This window comes from Cyanistes caeruleus, chromosome Z, assembly GCF_971803275.1.
Source record: "Cyanistes caeruleus chromosome Z, bCyaCae1.hap1.1, whole genome shotgun sequence".
Classification (NCBI taxonomy): Eukaryota; Metazoa; Chordata; class Aves; order Passeriformes; family Paridae; genus Cyanistes; species Cyanistes caeruleus.
The window spans coordinates 13718152-13738115 of NC_141732.1; the positions used below are offsets into that span (position 1 = coordinate 13718152).

The window sequence follows — 19964 nt, forward strand, 5'->3', positions numbered from 1 at the left end:
GAGACCCGCGACGCCTGGGATCTACAGAGCCCGAGTGCAGGGAGCTCTGGAGGTTCGGCACGTGGACTGTCGTTCCTGTGTCGTTCCCCACTCTTGGCGCTGCCATTAGCCAAGTTGTCCAGGGCTAGCCCGAGGCTTGGAAAGGTGTAGAGCGCAGCGTCAGGTTGAGATCACTCAGTGCAAGCTCCCTGCCAAGGCAGTCCCACCTGGATCAGGTGACAGAGGAACACATACAGGTGGGTTTAGGAAGTCTCCAAATGGGGAACTCTACGCTCTCCCTGGTGTCATGAAAATCCACAAACGGCAGAGGCTTATGTCCAAAAAAGAGACAGAGAAGTCCCTGCAACTTTATTCAAATAAAGGGAGAGTCCATCGGGGCACATTCCCACATGGTTTTCTCTCTCGAGGTTTTGAGGGCGCACCCTCCTTTTATCCTGAACTCTTGGCCGCATGTTGCTTCTTCCTTTCCCCACTGGCTGAGACACTAGGGAAGGTACAGCCTTCCCAAACCGCCTACCCCGTATTCCCCCTTGAACCTCCTGTTTTACCCCAAAGTTCCAAAGTTCAGGCTTGTGCAGACCCTTGTCTCTCAGGAGCCAAGCTGACGGCCCGGTAACAAACCTGCTGCCCAAAATTAGTAGAGACCTTAAGACCTGTTTCAAAGAAGTTAACACCCATACCTTCACCCATCCAGTTAAAGTTATTAGCACACATCTTTCTACTCAATCTCTCCTCATTTCTCAATTTGTCTTTACAAATCCTAGTTATTACTAACCCTTTTTCACAACCTGGAACATTTGAAACACCCACTCCCAACTTTTCCAGGTCTGGTCTCCACACCAGGTGTGGCAAATAAATACAGAGAATGAAGTAGACAATGACAGTTCATATTTGCCCATTAATCGCTAGAGGTCTTTGTCAGTGGCTACTGATAGCTGGGGTCTCACATCATTTTCTTCCCGCTGAGAAGTCCAAATCTCTGGGGCTTTTGAGACCTTGACTTGAGTGTGATGGGCCCACTCGTGTTCAGCCGTTTGGGCTGCTGTCTCTGCGGTCCTGGTTGGATGTTAGGAGCAGCAAAAGTCCCAAGGCAGCGTCTGTGCTAACTGGGCTTCCTGTTGTGGAAAATGGAGTCTACTCTAGAATTTTTAAAAGTTTAATGAGGGGATAAAAAGGGACAATATCCAGCTCTGGGATGTTTCTGGCTGTTGGCCAAAGAACACACTGGCAGATTAAGATAGCATTATCCATATACTGTTACATTATTGAGGTGCATGCATATCCATGTATTTCATACATTATTGGAACATTCTGATGAGCTTTTTGATGTTTCAGGAACTCTTTTGTTTGATTTTACACTCTGACTTACCTGCATGACATCCTGCGGGTTAAGTTCATGTATTTTATTTCTTCTTGTGTTTCCATCCAGTTGTTTCACACTCCCTGAGAAGGAGTTAACAAATTCTTCTATAATTCTTCTCTGGTGCCCTGGTTTGTGTCACTGTTATCTTGTCACTTAAAGAGGTGGCTCAGCAGATGTGGGGGAAACAAGCATAATTGCCTTACAGCATTTTCTTATTTATGTAAGAGCATTTTAACATCTCGTGTTTTGCTAAGGGCTATGATAGAATGCATTCATCACACCACTATTTCTACCAGCTATATGGTGGCAAATGAATAGATTTTGTTATACTAATAAGCAACCAGAAGGAGTTACAAATTGTACCATATCCGAATACTTATGATCAATAAGAACATGTAAAAGCTAATACATAAATGCAAAAGCCAGTATTATATGGTCCTTTTCAACACTGTCAAAGAGATTTCATGAGACACGGTATCCTGGCCACACAGTGGTTTAAATATACGTCTCCCCCTCCCTGCCACATTGAAAATTAACAAGGTAAGAATCCCAAACAGCTCAAAGGGGAATAATTGAATATTCCCTTGAGTTTGGCTCTTATTCTTGCCAAAGCTAATGGCAAAAGCCGTACCCATGGCATCTTGGTTTCTGTCAGCAGCTTCAAAGGGTGTTTCTTTATTCCTCCATTCATCCTTTCTACTCTGTTTGAATTCTCAGGATGCCAGGGGCTAAGGAGGTCCCATTGAATTCTCAAAGCAGCCATCCTCCCTTCAAGGATCCACCTGTGAAAACGAGTTCCCCCTCCTGAGTCCACTGTCTTCACAATCCCACATTTAGAAATCATTTGTTAACTGATCAAATAGTTGCTGAAGCGGCTAGAAACTCCTCTGGCCACCTTGCCAGCCAGCATACCACTACCAGAGGATATTGAAGCCCTCTCACCCAGGGTATCTCAGCAGAATATGCCCGACATCCCTGGGAAAGACTTAGAGCCCAAAATCATTTCCCTGCCTCACAGTCTCCCTTGTAGTCTGGCTATTTAGCCAGGCACCTCTCAACAGCTCATTTTAGTAAAACAAAAAGACTCAAAGGCAATACATGTTGAAGAAGGTCTCTGCCAATCCTCTAGAGACATGCTCTACCTTGTCAATGCTGAAATGGCCAAAGTGAGTTTAAGGGGCTTGGCAGCCTGTTAGTTGGAAACTGTCAAGCTGTCCACATGTAGAGTTTTTGGCCTGCTGTATCAGTGGTGTAACAGTGGCCAGCTGTTCAGCTGCTGGGAATTGGGAGTTGGTTTCTTCCCAGCTCTGGCAATGACTGTGTCATAACTGATTCTGCCAGACAAGCAACAGGTGACTATCTTTTCTCTGCACCTTCAAATCCAGAGTATCTCTGCTGTGGCACAGACTTGTAGGGAGTACGTGGTTGTTGGGATGATGGTGTTCCCTGACACCAAGAATCTTCCTTCATCTTCACTAGGTTTGGTGTCTCTGAATATAATGTTCAGGCTCACTGTAGGGGGTCCAGGGCACAGTTTGGCCAGAGCCTGTGATTCTTTTGCAGGAGGAGGAGGCCCTGCTGTCAGAAATGGATGTGACAGGCCAAGCCTTTGAAGACATGCAAGAACAGAACATCCGCCTGATGCAGCAGCTGAGGGAGAAGGATGATGCCAACTTTAAGCTGATGTCAGAACGTATCAAGTCCAACCATATCCATAAGCTGCTGAAAGAGGAAAAGGAGGAGCTGGCTGACCAGGTTCTGACACTGAAAACACAGGTAGTAATGAAAAACAAGAGAGGACAAGAGAGCTGGTGGAGAAGGTGGAAGTGTTGTGGGTTATCTGTTTTAGGCAGCTGCACACAGGCGTTTGCTCACTCTGCCACTGAGGGAAAGGGGAAAGAATCAGAAAGGACAAAATGAGAAAACAGGTGAGATGAAATAAAAGCAGTTTAACAGTTAAAGCAAAGATGTCCATACAAGCAAAACAAAAAATTAATTAATTGATTACTTCCTGTGGCAGGCAGGAGTTGAGCCATCTTCAGGAAGGCAGGGCTTCATCATGCTTTATTATTATTTAGTAAACAGTGCAGCTCTGAACAGCCTCCCATTTCCTCCTTTCCCACAGCTGTTACTGCTGAGCACAGCATTGTAGGGTACAGAACACCCCTTGGGTCAGCTGGATCAGCTGTCCTGGCTGTGTAGCATCCCAGCTTCTTGGGCACCCTCAGCCAACCTGCTGGTGAGCAGCGGGAGACACAGAAAGTCCTGATGCTGTGTAAGTTCTGCTCAGCAAAAACTGAAACAGTGCTGTGTTACTGACAGTGTTTTGCTCCAAAATGCAGAATAGAGCAGCGTGTGAGCTGCTCTGAAGAGAATTAACTATCCTCACCAAAATGAGCCCAGGATGGAATGTTCCTCTCACCAGCCTAGGAACACATCAGGCTTCAAAGGGGCCTGTCTTTGTAAGAAGCTGAGACTGCTGTATGAGCATTAAAATGTCCTACGGGTTCACTGCTATGGAGAACAGATGGGTGAGGAAAAGTGTGAAGTCCTTTTCCTGTTGTAATGCTACTTCTACCTGTATATTCTGTCTTTACTTGTATATATCGGTAACAAGCAGGAGGAGTTGGAAACCGTGGTTCAGTCTGAACTGCCTTAGACACGGGCACAGACTGGCAGGAGAAGTCACTGAGAACACTGGAACAGAGAAAGATTCTGGTGGATGGACGTGCTGGACATAACCAGCAGCTCATGCTGGTAGCCCAGAAAGCCAACTGTGTCCTGGGCTGCATCCAAAGCAGCATGGGAAGCAGGCTGAGGGAGGAGATTCTGCCCCTCTACTCTGCCCTCATGAGACCCGAGCTGCAGGGCTGCATGCAGCTCTGGGGGCCTCAGCACGGGCAAGACACATGGACCTGTTGGAGGGAGTCCAGAGGAGCCTGTAAAGATGATTAGAAGAAATGGGCACCTCTGTTACAAGAACATGCTGAGAGAGCTGGCCTTGTTCAGCATAGAGAAGACAAGTCTCAGGGGAGAATTCACTGCAACCTTCCAGTACCTGAAGGGGGCTTAGAAAAGGAGGGAGAGGAACTTTTTATGAGCCTATGATGACAGGACAAGAGGCAGTGGTTTTAAACTGAAGGAGGGCAGGCTTAGATTAGATGTTAGGAAGAAATTCTTTCCTCGGAAAGGAAGAAAAGGAAGAAAGAGGGTGGTGCTTCACTAGAAGCACTGCTAGAAGTTGCCCGAAGATGTTGTAGATGTGACATCCTTGGAAGTGTTCGAGGGCAGGCTTGGATGAGACAAATGTGGCCTAGTGGGAGTTATCCCAGGGAGGCTGGGACTAGGTGATCTTTAAGGTCCCTTCCAATCCAGGCCATTCTATGACTCTCTATTCTGTCATCCTTGGAACCACTCTGGAGCTGTTCACTGTCTTGCAGCAAGTCTTTAAGCCACTGTCCAAAAATTAAGACATCTTTGTTGCAAATATTTGACTGCTAAGTTTTAAAGTGTTGACCAGAGAGATCTGGCTAGGGCTCTTTGGATACAGGCACAGCTGTTCAGGGAGGAAAAGGCAAGCTGAAGGTGTGCTCCTTGGTGATGGGGAAGCAGGGGTGGTTTTAGCCTGCAGCTTGAGTGACAGCTCTGAAGACCCAACCAGAGCATTCCCTCTGTTCCTTCTGTCTCCCTTTCCAAGGTGGATGCCCAGCTGCAGGTTGTACGGAAGCTGGAGGAGAAGGAACACTTACTGCAGAAGAGTATTGGAACAGGAGAGAAGGAATTGGGTCTGCGAACACAGGCCCTGGAAATGAACAAATGCAAAGTGAGCAATGCCTTTGTTTTCTCTTGGTGGAGCTGCTGCCTTGTGGGAGTCATAGAAGGCTCTGAGCTCTCATTGGCATTACAGAACCTGATACTCCCTGGTTTTGGATGAGTATATCAGAAGCTGAGGAGTCCTGCAGAGAACTATATTTTCCTTTGGTAAGGAGAAGCAGGACATACGTGTTTCTGTGAAACCTATGGTGAAGAAAGAGACAGCAGCCAGATGAAGTTAACTGGGGTCAAAGCATTTGTAGGAAAGATGTGATAAGCAAAAGGAAAATAGAGCTGGGGAATGGGAACACTTCTAACAAATGCCTAAGATGAAAAAAGTAGATGAGTTACCAGTAAAGTAAGACTTAAGTCTTAGGGCTGATGCCATAACCTGGCACAACCTCCACGAGCCCTGCCATCCACACTTCTCCAGAGGCTCTGACACCGAGTCCTCTGCTGCGGCAAGAGAGCTGGGAACAGCCCTGAGCTGGTGGGAGTTGTGTCACCAACCTGCGTGTCCCAATTTGGTTCATAGCTTACCCTTCTGCTTCAGCCATTGCAGTGAGGATTGATGTCTCTGTCAGCCCAGAGAAAGAACAAGGCTGGGCTTCTTTGCGAGAGCTGGGACTATGTTTCAAGCTCTCATGGGTGCCATTTGCACCATGAGTGCTGAGACTTTATCAAAATATTTCAATGTTTTGAAACACAGTTTTGAGAACTTGGAAGGATCCCTGTTCTTGAAAGAGCAGGTTTCAAATTCCCAAGTGAGAGTGTGCCTTTCAGGCCATCTTTAACAGGCTTTGCTAGAAGGACAGTTACTTCCAAAGGGAAGGACGCAGGGAGGCCAATATTGACTCAGAGTTGCCTTTGTTTCCCAGATATCTGTGTGATCTTCCTTGCCAGAAGGGCTGCCCTGCGTTGGAAAAGGAAACTGAGGGAGAGCCTGTGAGCACCAGGCAGGTGGAATCCCTCTCTTTATGCATAGATTTATAAAATGTATAGTTATATTTATATATACATACCTTTACATTTATAGAGTTGCATTTATACATCTATTTATATATATTTATAGATCTGTATAGACAAATGTTTATATTTAGTTTGGATGTGATAGAATTGTACTTAAAAACATGTAGTTACATTTATAGATTAGCAGAGTACGTTTATATATGTGTAGAGTAATATTTATACATATAGAAAGTTATATTTATAAATTTGTATAGATATGTAGTTAGAGCTATATTGATGTTTAGATGGATAGACTGATGAATGTGTAGGCCTAGGCTTCATATTTACATCTTTCTCCCTCAGCTATTTTTTTCACCTCTTGTTTTTCCCGCTGTGCCCCTTCTGTCCCCCTGTCCTGCTGGGTCCGAGCTGGGGCCGGGCCAGGTGGAGCAGCAGTTCCAGCCCCGGCTGTCCCTGGAGCGGTGGGAGCTGCCGGTGGCCCCTGGCACTGTCCCCTGAGGAGCTGCTGAGGGACGGTGAGACTGAGGGGGCTGAGGAGGCGGTGACGCTGAAGGGACGGTGACCTTGAGCTGCTGGGGGCACTGGGGGCTGTTGGGGAGCAGAGGGCAATGGTGGCACTGAGGTGACAGGGAAGTGGCACGGGCTGAGGGGGTGCCAGCTCTGAGGGGACAGAACAGGTCAGAAGGGACTGAGTGGGATGAGAGGCCTGTGAGAGGCCGAAGAAACTGAAGGGGGGGCTGGGGCTTTGCCGAGAGGACGGCGGGGCTGAGGAGATGGAGGGGGCCAGCAGGGAGCAGGGAGGGGTCAGGGACTCTGCCAGGCCTCGGAACCAATTCCAGAGCCTCTGCTTTTGCCACAGCTGTCCTGAAGACCTTGAGGCCAGCCAGACACTGCCAGGAGCCAGCAGGGAGAAGCTGAAGGCCAGGAGCGAGAGCAGTGAACAGGGAGCTGCTGCTGCCACCCCGAGAGCCTGGGTGAGGCCACAGGGCCAGTGAGGCCGGGCAGGGCTGAGGGTGGCGTGGGCTTTGGCCGTGGGCGCTGCCCGGCTGGGCAGGAGCGGCCCCTGCCCGTGCTGGGGCCGCTCAGCGCTGCTGCCCCGGCCGGCACAGGGGCTGTCCTTGGGCAAGGCAGCTGTGCCGGCAGGGCCCGGGAGCTGTGCCGGCCTGCCGGGGGATGCAGGACAGTCCCGCCGCGACTGCGCTCGCCACACGCTGGCCCGCTCGGTCTGCTTGTTCTTCCCAACCCTCCTGGGGAGGCTCTGAGATTTTCGCTTCCCTGCTGGAAGGGCAGGTGCTGCCAAGGGAAAGGTCCCAGTACTGACTCGGTGTTCCCTTTGCCTCCAGGATGTCCCAGCTGCTGTCCCTGTCCAGGAGAGCGGCTCTGCACGGGAGGAAAACACCGAGGGAGAGCCTGAGAGCATCAGCAGCTGCAATCCCTCCTGATTTAATTCTGGTTACAGACGTGTAGATTTAGACTTCGATAGTTACAAATATAGGGATATTTACATATGTAGACAGATATTTGTATAGGTATATTTGTGTATGTGCATCTAGTTACATTTATAGATGCATGTTTTTATGTATATATGTACATGTATATATACACACACATATACGTGTGTAGTTATATGTATGTGTATCTAATGTTCTGTTTACATCCTTTTGTTATGTTCACATATGTGTGCAGTTGTACAGCTATATAATTCTATTGATGGAATCATATGGATTTTTGTTGCTACACTGATACTTGTATGTTTATAGATGGGATTCCTATGTATATGTTTCTGTGTATCTTGTTATATGTAATTTGTAACACTTAATACATATTTTCACTGTACGTTGTTATGATTGTTTATTTACTTAGTTATATTTAAATACATATGGAATTATATAGTTTTTGAAATTACACTAATTTCATTCTGAACCTGGAGTTAGTTAGAGAGGGGTATTGATATTTCTGTATTTGTACATAGGCTGTACTGTTATAGTACTATGTAATAAATTAAATTGTTAAACCTCAGTTCTTATTTGCTTACAGTGAGTGACTGTGCAGGGTTACAATAAATTAATTTTTTAACTGAAGTTGATATCTGTATATATTTGCATAGCATGATTGTAACAATAAATTAGTTTCTTAAAATGTAATTGATATTTGTATATTTATATGTTGGCAGCACGGGTCTAGCAATTTAAAATAAATTTCATTTTTAAACTTAAGTTGCTTTTGTCTACTTGAACATTAGTAGTTTGGTGTCGCAATGTATTAGGAAATGCAGAAGCACAACACAGACTCTCTTGGCTTTGGTTGCAAAAGAGAGCAAGTTTGAGTCTTCCAGATCTTCTTTTATAGACAGTTCCAAGAAGGTCCGAAAGGTAAAACTCTGACTGGTCATTAAACTAATACATCACCATCACTGGACAATTGGGACATTTGCAAGTAAACAACAAGGATCCAAACAAGACCTGCAAATATTGTTTTCCTTCTCTAAGGACTGTTTGGATTCCTCCTTACGGCCAGGCCAGAGTGAGAACAAGTTTCACACTGGCTCAAGCTAATGCCTGAAGCCTAAAAATCTCTTATTTGACTATAGTTAGGTCCCGTAGTGTGGGTGTAACAATCTGCAAGAAATTCAGTGTTTCAACTGAAAGAAATGTAGATTTGTGCTATCTAGAGCAATGAGCCAGATGTAAACGTGATGATGCTGGAGGATTTTGGCCATGAAAATCTCCAGCCATCACCAGCGCATGCCCCACTTGTGCTCAGGCTGGGCAAGGAAAGCGCAGATTTGGGATGGCAGCAGAGCCACACGTTGGCTAAGAGCTCGCTCCTGAGGTCTGCTGAGTAAACTTGGTATTGTGGTTTGACACTGGCCCAACACTAGGCACCCACCAGAGTTGCTCGCTCACCCTCCCCTGCCACAGCTGGGCAAAGGAGGGCAAAGGGAAAAAAATGTTAACAAAGGCTTCATGAGTGAGATAAGGACCGGGAGAAATATTTCAAGGGCAAAACAAGCTTGATTTTAGTTGCAAAGTGAATTTATTACTAACAGAATCAGAGGGGGATAATGAGAAGTAAAATAAGCCCTTAAAAGACCTTCTTCCCCCAGCCCCTCCCTCCTTCCCACGGACAGTGCAGGGAGACAGGGCACGGGGATTTTGGTCAGTTCATCACCGAGATCATCTTCCACTGCTCTGGGAGAGGAGTCCTTCCCCTGGGCTCCCTCCCAGGGGAGACAGTTCTCCATGAACTTCTCTGGTGTGGGTCCACTCTCACAGGCAGCACCTGCTGCAAACATGAGTTCCTCCCACAGGCAGATAGTCCTTTCAAAACTGCTGTGGCATGGGTCACTCTTCCCACAGGGTGCAGTCCTCCAAGGACAAGCTGCTCCAGCCTGGAAGCAAGGACCCTCGCTCTCCACTGGGTCTTCCGCCATATCACAGCCTCCTCCAGGCATCCATCTGCTCTGGCATGGGCACCTCTCTCATGGGCTGACTGTGGATCTCTGCATCCCCCGTGGATCCATGGGCTACAGGGGCATGGCTGCTTCACCACGGTCTTTACCACAGCCATGCAGGGGAACCTCAGCTCCAGTGCCTGGAGCACCTCCTGCCCGTCCTTCTCCATTGACCTTGGTGTCTCCATGTTGCTTCCCTCACATGTTCTCCCCTCCTCCTCTTCTCTGCCTGGAGGCAAAACCCATGATTTTGTTCCAATTTTTTTCTTAAATATGTGGCCACAGAGGCGTTACCAACCCCTCTCATTGTCCCAGTTTTGGTCAGCAGCATGTCCATCTTCAGAGCCATCAGCCATTGGCTCAGTCAGACACAGTGGAAGCTTCCAGCAGCTTCTCACAGGAGCCATAGTTGTGGTCCCCCTGCTACCTAAAAGCAGGCCTTGCAAAACCAGTATGCTCTGAGACTCCAATGAGCGTAGAACTCCAACTAGGAGCCACCTGGGGAGGACAAATCCACCCCCATCCCACAGGCAGCCCTTTAAGAAGTGCTCCAAGTGTCCCTCTGAATGTCATCCTGGAGACCAGAAGCCAACAGGGATCCTTGCTACCTTTGGCAGCACTTTGGCAACTGAGCTGGAGCAAGGGGAAGGGAAAGTGACTACGACTGCTGCAGGCTGGGGGTGAAGGAAGGGCCATGGACACAGGTGCTGAAATGGTCCAAAATCCAGAAGGATGCTGGAGAACTGGGAATCAGCAAGTTCTCACAAGTGCTAAAATGATTTTTGTGTAAGGTTCCCTGAAGTAACTCCCAGGGAAGCTGATGCTGTAATAAGTAGTACCAGAAGGCACAAACACTCCTAGTGCTAGGAGATGGTCTATATCACCTACAGGCAATGGCTTAAGAAAAGATCAAGTATGCATTTCATATAATCTATTTATTATAGTATATATACTAAAATATAGAATGTGTTGTGTTATAGATGATAAATTACTTATACGATAAATACGTATTTCTATATATTTTGATAAATATTTTCATTTCATATAGATTTGATATACTTCTCCAACTTGGGAGCTGAAGATGTACTACTGTCCAAAACCTTCTGCCCACTGGTGTGTACATGCACACCCACCCACTGTCCTTGCTCTTCTCACCATCTCAGGGCTGCTGTTTGCACAGAATTGGGATGAATTTAACTCAACAGACCCACAGGTGGGGTGTCCAGCTTGTCATGAACACCGATGTGGCAAGGCACAGCACAGCTCTCAAATCACTTATATTTATCTCATGTAGTTTCATTCCTGCTGGGCACTGAGGAACTCTTAAAAGCACCAAAGATACAGAAAAGAGGTGCAGAAAATTGGCACCTTGCCACTCCTGGTATCCTCATGGAGGAAAATGTGTTGGTTTTTTTAAAGTCGTAACTTTCCAAAATCTAGGAAAGCTGCTTAGCATCAGTAGTTGAGTTGTGAATGGTTTTCTTGACTTGGCAAAATGGGGGTGTTAACTGTTACTGGAAAACTGCTCAGACTAATCATTGAGTCTTCACAGAAGTATAGTGAATGTCATCTATTTGTATCTTTAGCACATTTTTATAGGGTCTGACAGGGTATGTGGGCTTAGCATACTGTTATTGGTTAATACATACTGTTTTACATTCTTTTCCCAGTACACAATGCCATTGTTTTTCTTTATTCTCGCTGGTCCAGGAGAGTTTCAAGGACATTGAATTTGTTATTGAATAATATTGTCACCTGGATTGAAAGCTGGCTTGTGCAGACAGGCTTTTACTAAAATATCATGGCCTTGTTCTGCTAAAATATTCTCTACCAACTGTGGACTCCACCCTTGCTTTAAATCACCTGCCCTGACATGCAGACAAAAGCAGCACCACCAGCAGAAGCTCCATCAGTCACTTTTCTCAAAAAGCTGCCTTAAATTTGCGAGAGAAAAAGAAAACATGTCAGACACTGGAGATTAATGACAAGACTCTGAGAAACATTTACAAAGCAATAGGCAGCAGCTTCTCTGGGATACGCTTTGTGCTCCAAGGCAGCCAGGCTCTTTGCTCCATGGGCTCTGAAGAACTGCAAGCAGGGAGGCAGCTTCGGGCACCTCAGCCCCTCGGCATCAGTGGCCTTCTCGGTCTGGACGGCTGCCTGCGGGCAAATGCAGGATGCTGGACTTGTGCTCTTGGCCCTAGCCCAGCCTTGCAGAGCTAATCCTGTTCGCTGTCTGATATGTGCTAAAGAGGGACTTGTTTGTTTCCAGCTCCACACAGCATTGATTTGCACCACAAAATACTGAAGAACTAAGGCCTGAACAACAGGCCCTGAGCCACAGCTGCTCTCTAGATGACCATTCCAACCAAATATTCTATGTATTGGCTCCTTAACCAAGTAGTACTATCAACATGATCTATGCATCCATTCATTGGTGAAACACATCTTCACCTTTCAGCATTAAGAAACTGGACAAGGCCACACCTGGCCTTGGTTCCTCCTTGAGTCCAGGCCAGGCTCAGGGATAAAACCAAGAGGAGAATGAAATCAGATGTCCCACGCCAGAAGCTCTGTCAGATCGCTCGTTCAGCACTATCAAACCCAAGCTACTCTGCCAGTGCAGTCAGAAGCCTTGTGGCCAGCAAAGGTGGAGGCACTGCACGATTTCCCAGTTCCCAGCTGTGGCTCTCCAGGGCTTGGCTGGGACAGCTTCCTCCAGCTGATGTGTGGATCTGGATGAAGAGGAAAGGATTTTTCTTAATCACTAGAGGCAACCTTTTGTAAAAATGATGAGGTGCATTGGTTAGCTTATCCTTTTATGGGGATTTTTTGCACTCTTGTATGACAGTAAATAACACTATTCCTTCAGCTGGTGTCTGCATCTATGTCTCTGACCCTCCCCGTGACCGAAACACACAGCCAGCTCAGCACAACATCTGCCTCTCTCTGCCAGCCCATTTCTTGGAAAACACCCCTGATCACCATTTCCACAAATGAAATTCCCATTTTGCAAATTTTGTGCAAGCAGGTGAGCAAAGTAGCCACTCCCAGCTCTGGGTTCCTCTGGAAACCAACTGCTCTCAGCAAGTTCACAGGCAATACAAAACTGTCAGGAACAGCTGATACACCAAATGCTTGTGCCATTCAGAGGGACCTTGGTGGGCTAAAGAATTGGCCTGAGGGAAATCTGATTAAGTTCAACAAAGGGAAATGAGAAGTCCTGTACCTGGGACATGCATCAATAATATTGTATGCATCAATAGCTGCTGGAGGCTGACTGTCTGGGAAGCAGATTTTTTTTTTCTTCTTGCCACAGTGGTTTTGGGTTGTGCCGCAAAGCAAAGACAGGAGGATGGATGCAGCCAGAGAAACAAAGGCTTTGCCCCGCGCCCTGCCGGGCCGTGTCCGGCCAGCCCCCGGAGCCGCCGCGCTGTACCTGCAGCCCTGGCCCTGCCGCGCTTGTCCCCGCCAAGTCTGGCCCAAGCCGGGGCCGCGCCAGGCGTGTGGGGGGCCAAGTGCCCCCCCTCAGGCCCCGTGCCGCTGGCGCAGCCGCGGCCATTGCGCCACGGTCGTTGCGGCGACAGTCGGAGGCAGATTGGTGCCATGGCGGAGCTGCCACTGCCTGCCGGACTCAATGCCAACACCTTCCCCGCCAAGCTGTGGCGCCTGGTGAACAGTCCCCGCGTCCACTCTGTGTGCTGGGACAGTCAGGCCCAGGGGTTGCTCATCAACCGCTTCCTCTTCGAGCCGGAGCTGCTCAGCCCGGGCGGCGCCCACGGAGGGAGCGGCGAGGGGGCGGGGGCGGCCCCGGACTCCTTCAAAGCCATGCACTTTGGCAGTTCCGTGCTCCAGCTCAACCTTTACGGCTTCCAAAAGGTGCCAGCATGGCTTGGCTCAGCTGTGCCGGGCGATGCTGGGGCTTGGCTCCACTTTATGAATCTATGAATCCCAACTTCTGCCACGACCGTCCCGAGCTCCTGCTCCGTATCAAACGCCTGACCAGGGCCAACAGGCAGCGGCTGGCGGCAGGGCTGGAGGTGCGTAGCCGCCAGCCCAGCCGTCTCCAGCGGCTCCCCACGGACCGGTCGCTGCCCGCCTTCCTCAGCGGGCAGCCACCCAGAGCCGGTGAGGCGGGGTGGGAGCTGTGGGTGCAGGGGGTGGTGTGGGCTTTGGCCGTGGGCGCTGCCCGGCTGGGCAGGAGCGGGACTTACCCGTGCGGGGGTTGCTCAGTGCAGCTGCCCCGGCCGGCACAGGGGCTGTCCTTGGGCAAGGCTGCTGTGCCGGCAGGGCCCGGGAGCTGTGCCGGCCTGCCAGGGGCTGCGGGACAGTTCCGGTGCACCTGCGTTTGCCACACGCTGGCCCGCTCGACCGGCAGCCGGCCCAGCCCTGTGCCGTGGCTGGTGCTGCTCATTGGGCGGCCCTGGGACGCTCGGGGAGGTCTCCGTGAGTGCGTGTGAGCCGAGGGCTTGGTCGTGCTCAGGCCCAGTGGGAGGGAGCCTCCTGTCCCATTTGGAGTAGAGGGGAGAAGAGCTGGCAGTTGGGTTTCTGGCAGCTGCCTCCTGCCAAGGGTTGAATGGATAGGGGAGAGCTCAGTAGACAGGGAGCTGGCTTTTGCAAAGTGATGCGCGAAAGATAGTCTGGGAATAAAATCCATAGACCCGTGTGTGTAGAGCAGGTATTTGTTTATTTCAGTGCTGGAGGTGAAGAGGATTTCTCCTCCTAATTCATCCACCTTTGTCAATTGCTGTGGTATATTTAGTAATTATTGCTTGCTGTTACTATGTCATTATAACATACGGAACTAATATACACAGTATATTATACACTCTGAAACTAATTTATATATTATAATCTCATGGCTATAGATAGTTCTTTTTCACTGTGCTTGCACCTCTCCAATTTGGGGGTCGTTGGGGGTCTTTGACGAAGGCTTCCAAAGTCATCTTTGCATCTGAACTTTTCAACTTTGTTTTCAGAGCATGCACAGTTACGGTGTTCCTAGGTCTGTCTGGTCCTAACTGGTCTAATTTCTTCATTTTGTGGCTAATTGGCTTGATGTTTGCTAATTTTTCATTAGTACTATACTTACCTATCTCTGAAACTGAAAACCTGGTGAGATTTTCATTTTTTTTCCCCGTGTCTCCAGCACTGAGCTACTAGTTAACCATATACTAGCCACTACAGAAATAGTATAGAAAAACATTTATATCAGGTTAAATAGATACATGAAGTTATGATTCAGGTTATATTGATATCTGGTGATACAAATATATCAGGTTATATTGATACTTTATAACTCAACCTATATAAGCAGCTTGTAACTTTGACTTAAGTTCTATAGGCATCAAACCCCCCAAGACATGTGGTGATATTTTTCTTTCTCACTCTGTTTTGGGAGGAGGTGAGCTTTTGTCTTCCCTGACAAAAGCACAGTTGCTGCCAAGGGAAACACACCTGAGGACCAGTAGTGACCCAGCCTTCCCTTTGCTTCCTTTCTTCTTCCCTCACTTCTGCACAGCTCCTTCGTGCCAGAAGCGCAGTGCTGCCTCACCTGAGGATTCAGAGCTGCCTCCAGGCCCTTCTGGACAAGTCCAGATCCTCAAGAGCGTGAGGCTTCCCCAGCAAGTGCCAAGAAAGTGTTTGCCACATCTGGACTTGGGGTTTCATCAGGCGAGCCAGGCACACACAAATTTCAATTCCAGCCAGAGCTCATGATTCCACCATTTCCTGCGCACCATCGAAGCACTTCTGCGGCCTCTCCAGAGAACAGCAGCTGCATTTCTCCAGAGCAGCACTTGCCAGCCAACATCCCATCAGGTACGGAATGTGTTTCTCCCCTGGCTTTTCAGAAAGATCACAAAAAGTGACTGAAGTATTTTGCCGCGGTGCTCTGTCATGTGTACATTTGACTGTGAGAATCAGGTAGCAAGCGTCAAGGGTACTAGGAAGCAGGATCATGAATATCAAAACAATCTCTGTCTGCTTTTCCCGTCCTTGCTGCAGATTTGGAGGGTGTTCTGGGCATTTTCCAGACAGCCTCTGTGTAGAGGTCAAGGGCGAGGCAAAGAACATTTATCCACAACTGGTTGGTGTCAGGTGAACTCCCATTTTTCTTTGAACTAAGTCAAACTAGGACTCTGATAGGATATTGCAGAGTTTACAGATTGTCTTTTGTTGAGATGAAATACAAGGGATGGGACCACCGTGCTTTGAGATGATTTATTGCTTAAGTAGCCCAATAAGGTATCAGTCCCGAGGCGTGAGATTTACAGGCAACAAGTCAACCATAGCTCAAGGAAGTTACGAGTTTCTTCTCCACATGGCAAAATACAACTTTTTAGTCCAGTAGACAGTTGACACGAAGTTTGTTTTCACTTATTAACCTATCACCTTTACTTGATTTTGCCACACTGCGTCTGTCTTTTAACCAGTAAGCTAACGGGTCACGTATTCACACACACTTCTGTTATAGTTTCTAGGTCTCTAACTTACTTTATAAATCACACTATTACACTTTATACCTCAAACTATTTTACTTAATATAATTTCTTACTTACTCTAGGCGTATTCTTACTTGCAACTGTAAGAACATAGGTTTATAATTTCTCTACCCGATGTCTGTATACTTTCATCACTACATCAATCCAGGCTTTTTCTAAGGCTGCAGATTTTCGATTTCCAACAGTCTCTCCCGTAAATAATGTTATTAAATTTCAGTGCACGCTGTGAGTCCCCAGAACAGTTGCAGCTGCAGACCATGGCCTCACCTACATGGTTGCTCTTTAGAATAAACTCGCAGTTTAAGTTTAGCATGTGTGTCTGCACCTCTGGCCTCTTCCTGGGTGAATGCACTTTCTGTGGTCTCTTGTGCTGAGAAACTCAAGCAGCCAAATCCCAAAGCTGCTGGGAAGATGCAAAAGGCTGTGATCGAAGGTGATTATGTCTGTGTGTATGTCTCTATCGGTTTCACAAGCCATACTTTAATCTATGTACACGTCAATTAGGATAATACTTTTTAAGGGGAAGAGCTCACTCTTCCAATTCCCTGGGAAGTTTTTAATACTTTTCTGGAATTGAGGTTGCTGTGCGCTTCCTGTGATGTTTGATCCAAGGCAGCAATAAAGCTGTGCGTCCCAAAGCCTCATTTTGGAGCCTCACCGATGTTTTTGGATTCCTCCAGCAGCCAAGGGCACTTCAGTCCCCAGTGCTCCAGCTGGCAGTGCTGGTTATGCAGCATGGACAGCCCCAAGCTGGGTATGGAGTACTGCTGGGGAAGAGGAATTGCCACCGCTGGGTCTGGACCTTGTTCTGGAGACACTGGAGGAGATGCTTTCACCATCTCTGCCTGAAAGGTCTCCCTCTGCTCAGGTAACTCCATTGGACAGGGATGAAAGGGGATGGACTGAGAGCTTCTGAATGGTGTTGCATGGCTGAGAAGCAAAAGCTTCTTGAATTCAGCTGTGAATGGACAGGGAAGGATTTGCTTGGTAAAGCAAGATTTGCTAAGGAAGAGGGAATGAAAAGGGGGGATACCCCTTAGGTGAGGATGAGAGGTGTTTGCCAGGTTTGGATGCTCCTTTTTCTGGGAAGAATCCCTCATGCAGGGGCATTTGTGGGGAGGATGTGGAAGCTTTGTGGGTTCTAACAGGCTTTGTTTGATGGGAAAGAAGAGAAGGGCGTTTGGAGAATTGCCACTGAAGGCAGAGTGGGAGGGGCATGCGAGAGGTGCCAGCAGCAGATGCGGGCTCTGCCTCTCTTGGGCTGGAAGGCCAAGGCAAAGCAAGGGCTGGGCTGCAGCTGCTCCTGCAGCTTCTGCTGCTGTGTGAGCCCTGCTGTGCGTGTAGGCATTCTCAGAGCTGTGTGTGGCGATGGGCTGGAGCTGCAGCTGTCTTGCTGCCCCCCTTGGCTGCCTTTTTCATCTCTTGTTTTTCCCGCTGTGCCCCTTCTGTCCCCCTGTCCTGCTGGGTCCGAGCTGGGGCTGGGCCAGGTGGAGCAGCAGTTCCAGCCCCGGCTGTCCCTGGAGCGGTGGAAGCTGCCGGTGGCCCCGGGCACTGTCCCCTGAGGAGCTGCTGAGGGACGGTGAGACTGAGGGGGCTGAGGAGGCGGTGACGCTGAAGGGACGGTGACCTTGAGCTGCTGGGGGCACTGAGGGCTGTGGGGGAGCAGAGGGCAATGGTGGCACTGAGGTGACAGGAAGTGGAACGGGCTGAGGGGGTGCCAGCTCTGAGCGGACAGAACAGGTCAGAAGGGACTGAGGGGGGTGAGAGAACTGTGAGAGGCCGAAGAAACTGAAGGGGGGGCTGGGGGTTTGCCGAGAGGACGGCGGGGCTGAGGGGATGGAGGGGCCAGCAGGGAGCAGAGAGGGGTCAGGGACTGCAGCTCTGCCAGGCCTCGGAACCAATTCCAGAGCCTCCACTTTTGCCACGGCTGTCCTGAAGACCTTGAGGGCAGCCAGACACTGCCAGGAGCCAGCAGGGAGAAGCTGAAGGCCAGGAGCAAGAGCAGTGAACAGGGAACTGCTGCTGCCACCCCGAGAGCCTGGGTGAGGCCACAGGGCCAGTGAGGCCAGGCAGGGCTGAGGGTGGCGTGGGCTTTGGCCGTGGGCGCTGCCCGGCTGGGCAGGAGCGGCTCCTGCCCGTGCTGGGGCTGCTCAGCGCTGCTGCCCCGGCCGGCACAGGGGCTGTCCTTGGGCAAGGCAGCTGTGCCGGCAGGGCCCGGGAGCTGTGCCGGCCTGCCGGGGGATGCAGGACAGTCCCGCCGCGCCTGCGCTCGCCACACGCTGGCCCGCTCGGCCTGCTTGCTCTTCCCAGCGCTCCTGGGGAGGCTCTGAGGTTTTCGCTTCCCTGCTGGAAGGGCAGGTGCTGCCAAGGGAAAGGTCCCAGTACTGACTCGGTGTTCCCTTTGCCTCTCAGATGTCCCAGCTGCTGTCCCTGTCCAGGAGAGCTGCTCTGCATGGGAGGAAAAGACTGAGGGAGAGGCTTTGAAGATGGGGCGGCTGGGATCCCTCTGGTTATAGCTCTGTTTAGAGATGTATGGCCTTGCACATAGACAGTGATAATTACGTGAATATTTACATATGTGTGTTGCTATTTGTATAGGAATGTTTCTGTACGTCTGTTGTTATATCTATGGATGTATGGTATGTATATATATGTACATATATGTTTGTAATTACATATATGGTCATATATGTAGCTAAGTATACAAGTTTGGTGTTATAACTCTCTTTAGTTCTATTTCCTGTGTATAGAGTTGTGTAGGTACCTATTTCTATTAATGTGGTTGTAGGTATATGGCTGTTTAAATAGGTTTATTGGTATTTATATAGGAAGATACATCTATTTTTATATGTACATTTATCTATTTCTAAATATAATTCTTTTTACATGTGTATCCAGATGTATAGGTGTATATTTGCACTGATGCAGTTGTATGGATATTTAGATTGGGACAGTGACATTTGTATATTTTCAAATAGTTTTGTTTTATATATGTATATGTATATATATTGCATGAAATATGTAACATTTAATCTGTATTTCCATCTGTAGATTGTTGTATATATATAGAGAGGTATTTAGTTCTATTTAAACATGTATGAAGTGGTATAATTGTATAATTCTATCTGTCGAATTCTTAGTACCCTTAGTAGGGTTATTTAGAGGGAGACACTGATTTTTTTGTATTTCTATGGGCTATAAGCTTGTGGTAATCTGTAATAAATTAAGTTGATAAACACCTCGTTGATCTTTGTCTATAGTGACTTGTAGAGGTTAGCAATAAGTTTTTGCTAACTGAAGTTGGTATTTATATATTTTTATGTGGCATTGTTGTGCTAATATAATAAATTACTTTTTTAAACTTAATTGAGATTTTTATAGTTCTGTATTTTCAGCGCAGGTGTAGCAATTTGTAATAAATGACATTTTTCAACTGAAATTGATTTATGTGTATTTGTGGATCAGCTGTGCGGCTGCATCAATCTGCAAGAAATGTCATTTATCAGCTGAGATGGGTGGTTTGTGATTTGTGCTATCCAAAGCAATGGGCAGATGTAAATGCGATGATGCTGGAGGATTTTGGCCACGAAAATCTCCAGCCACGCCCAGCACATGCCCCACTTGCGCTCAGGCTGGGCAAGGAAAGCGCAGATTTGGGATGGCAGCAGAGCCACACGTTGGCTAAGAGCTCGCTGCTGAGGCCTGCTGAGAAAACTCTGGGACTCTGCTGTGCGTAGAACTCCAAGCGGGAGGCAGCGGGGCAGGAGAAATCATTTACAATGAAAAAAAAAAAAAAAAGAGAAATTGTGTCCAAACAGATGTGAAGATACTCTGGGAGTTTGATAAAATGCTCTAACTCACC

At 48.2% G+C, this 19964-nt stretch overlaps 1 protein-coding gene and 2 long non-coding RNA genes across 3 annotated transcripts; all 3 read left to right on the forward strand.

The window, feature by feature from the left end:
- The first annotated feature begins 2733 nt into the window (after positions 1 to 2733).
- LOC111943583 (E3 ubiquitin-protein ligase BRE1A-like) lies at positions 2734 to 5431 on the forward strand. The gene is made up of 2 exons (XM_023946529.2): positions 2734 to 3139; positions 5061 to 5431. Exons 1-2 carry the CDS (start codon positions 2951 to 2953, stop codon positions 5295 to 5297), a joined length of 426 nt encoding a protein of 141 aa, XP_023802297.2. The 5' UTR covers positions 2734 to 2950; the 3' UTR covers positions 5298 to 5431.
- A 1084-nt stretch (positions 5432 to 6515) lies between these two features.
- Positions 6516 to 8361, forward strand: LOC147648125 (uncharacterized). Its single transcript, XR_015280785.1, has 3 exons — positions 6516 to 6660; positions 7005 to 7119; positions 7489 to 8361. It is a non-coding gene; the product is annotated as an uncharacterized LOC147648125 (long non-coding RNA).
- An 8857-nt stretch (positions 8362 to 17218) lies between these two features.
- Positions 17219 to 19535, forward strand: LOC147648126 (uncharacterized). The gene is made up of 2 exons (XR_015280786.1): positions 17219 to 18144; positions 18515 to 19535. It is a non-coding gene; the product is annotated as an uncharacterized LOC147648126 (long non-coding RNA).
- The last annotated feature ends 429 nt before the right edge of the window (positions 19536 to 19964 follow it).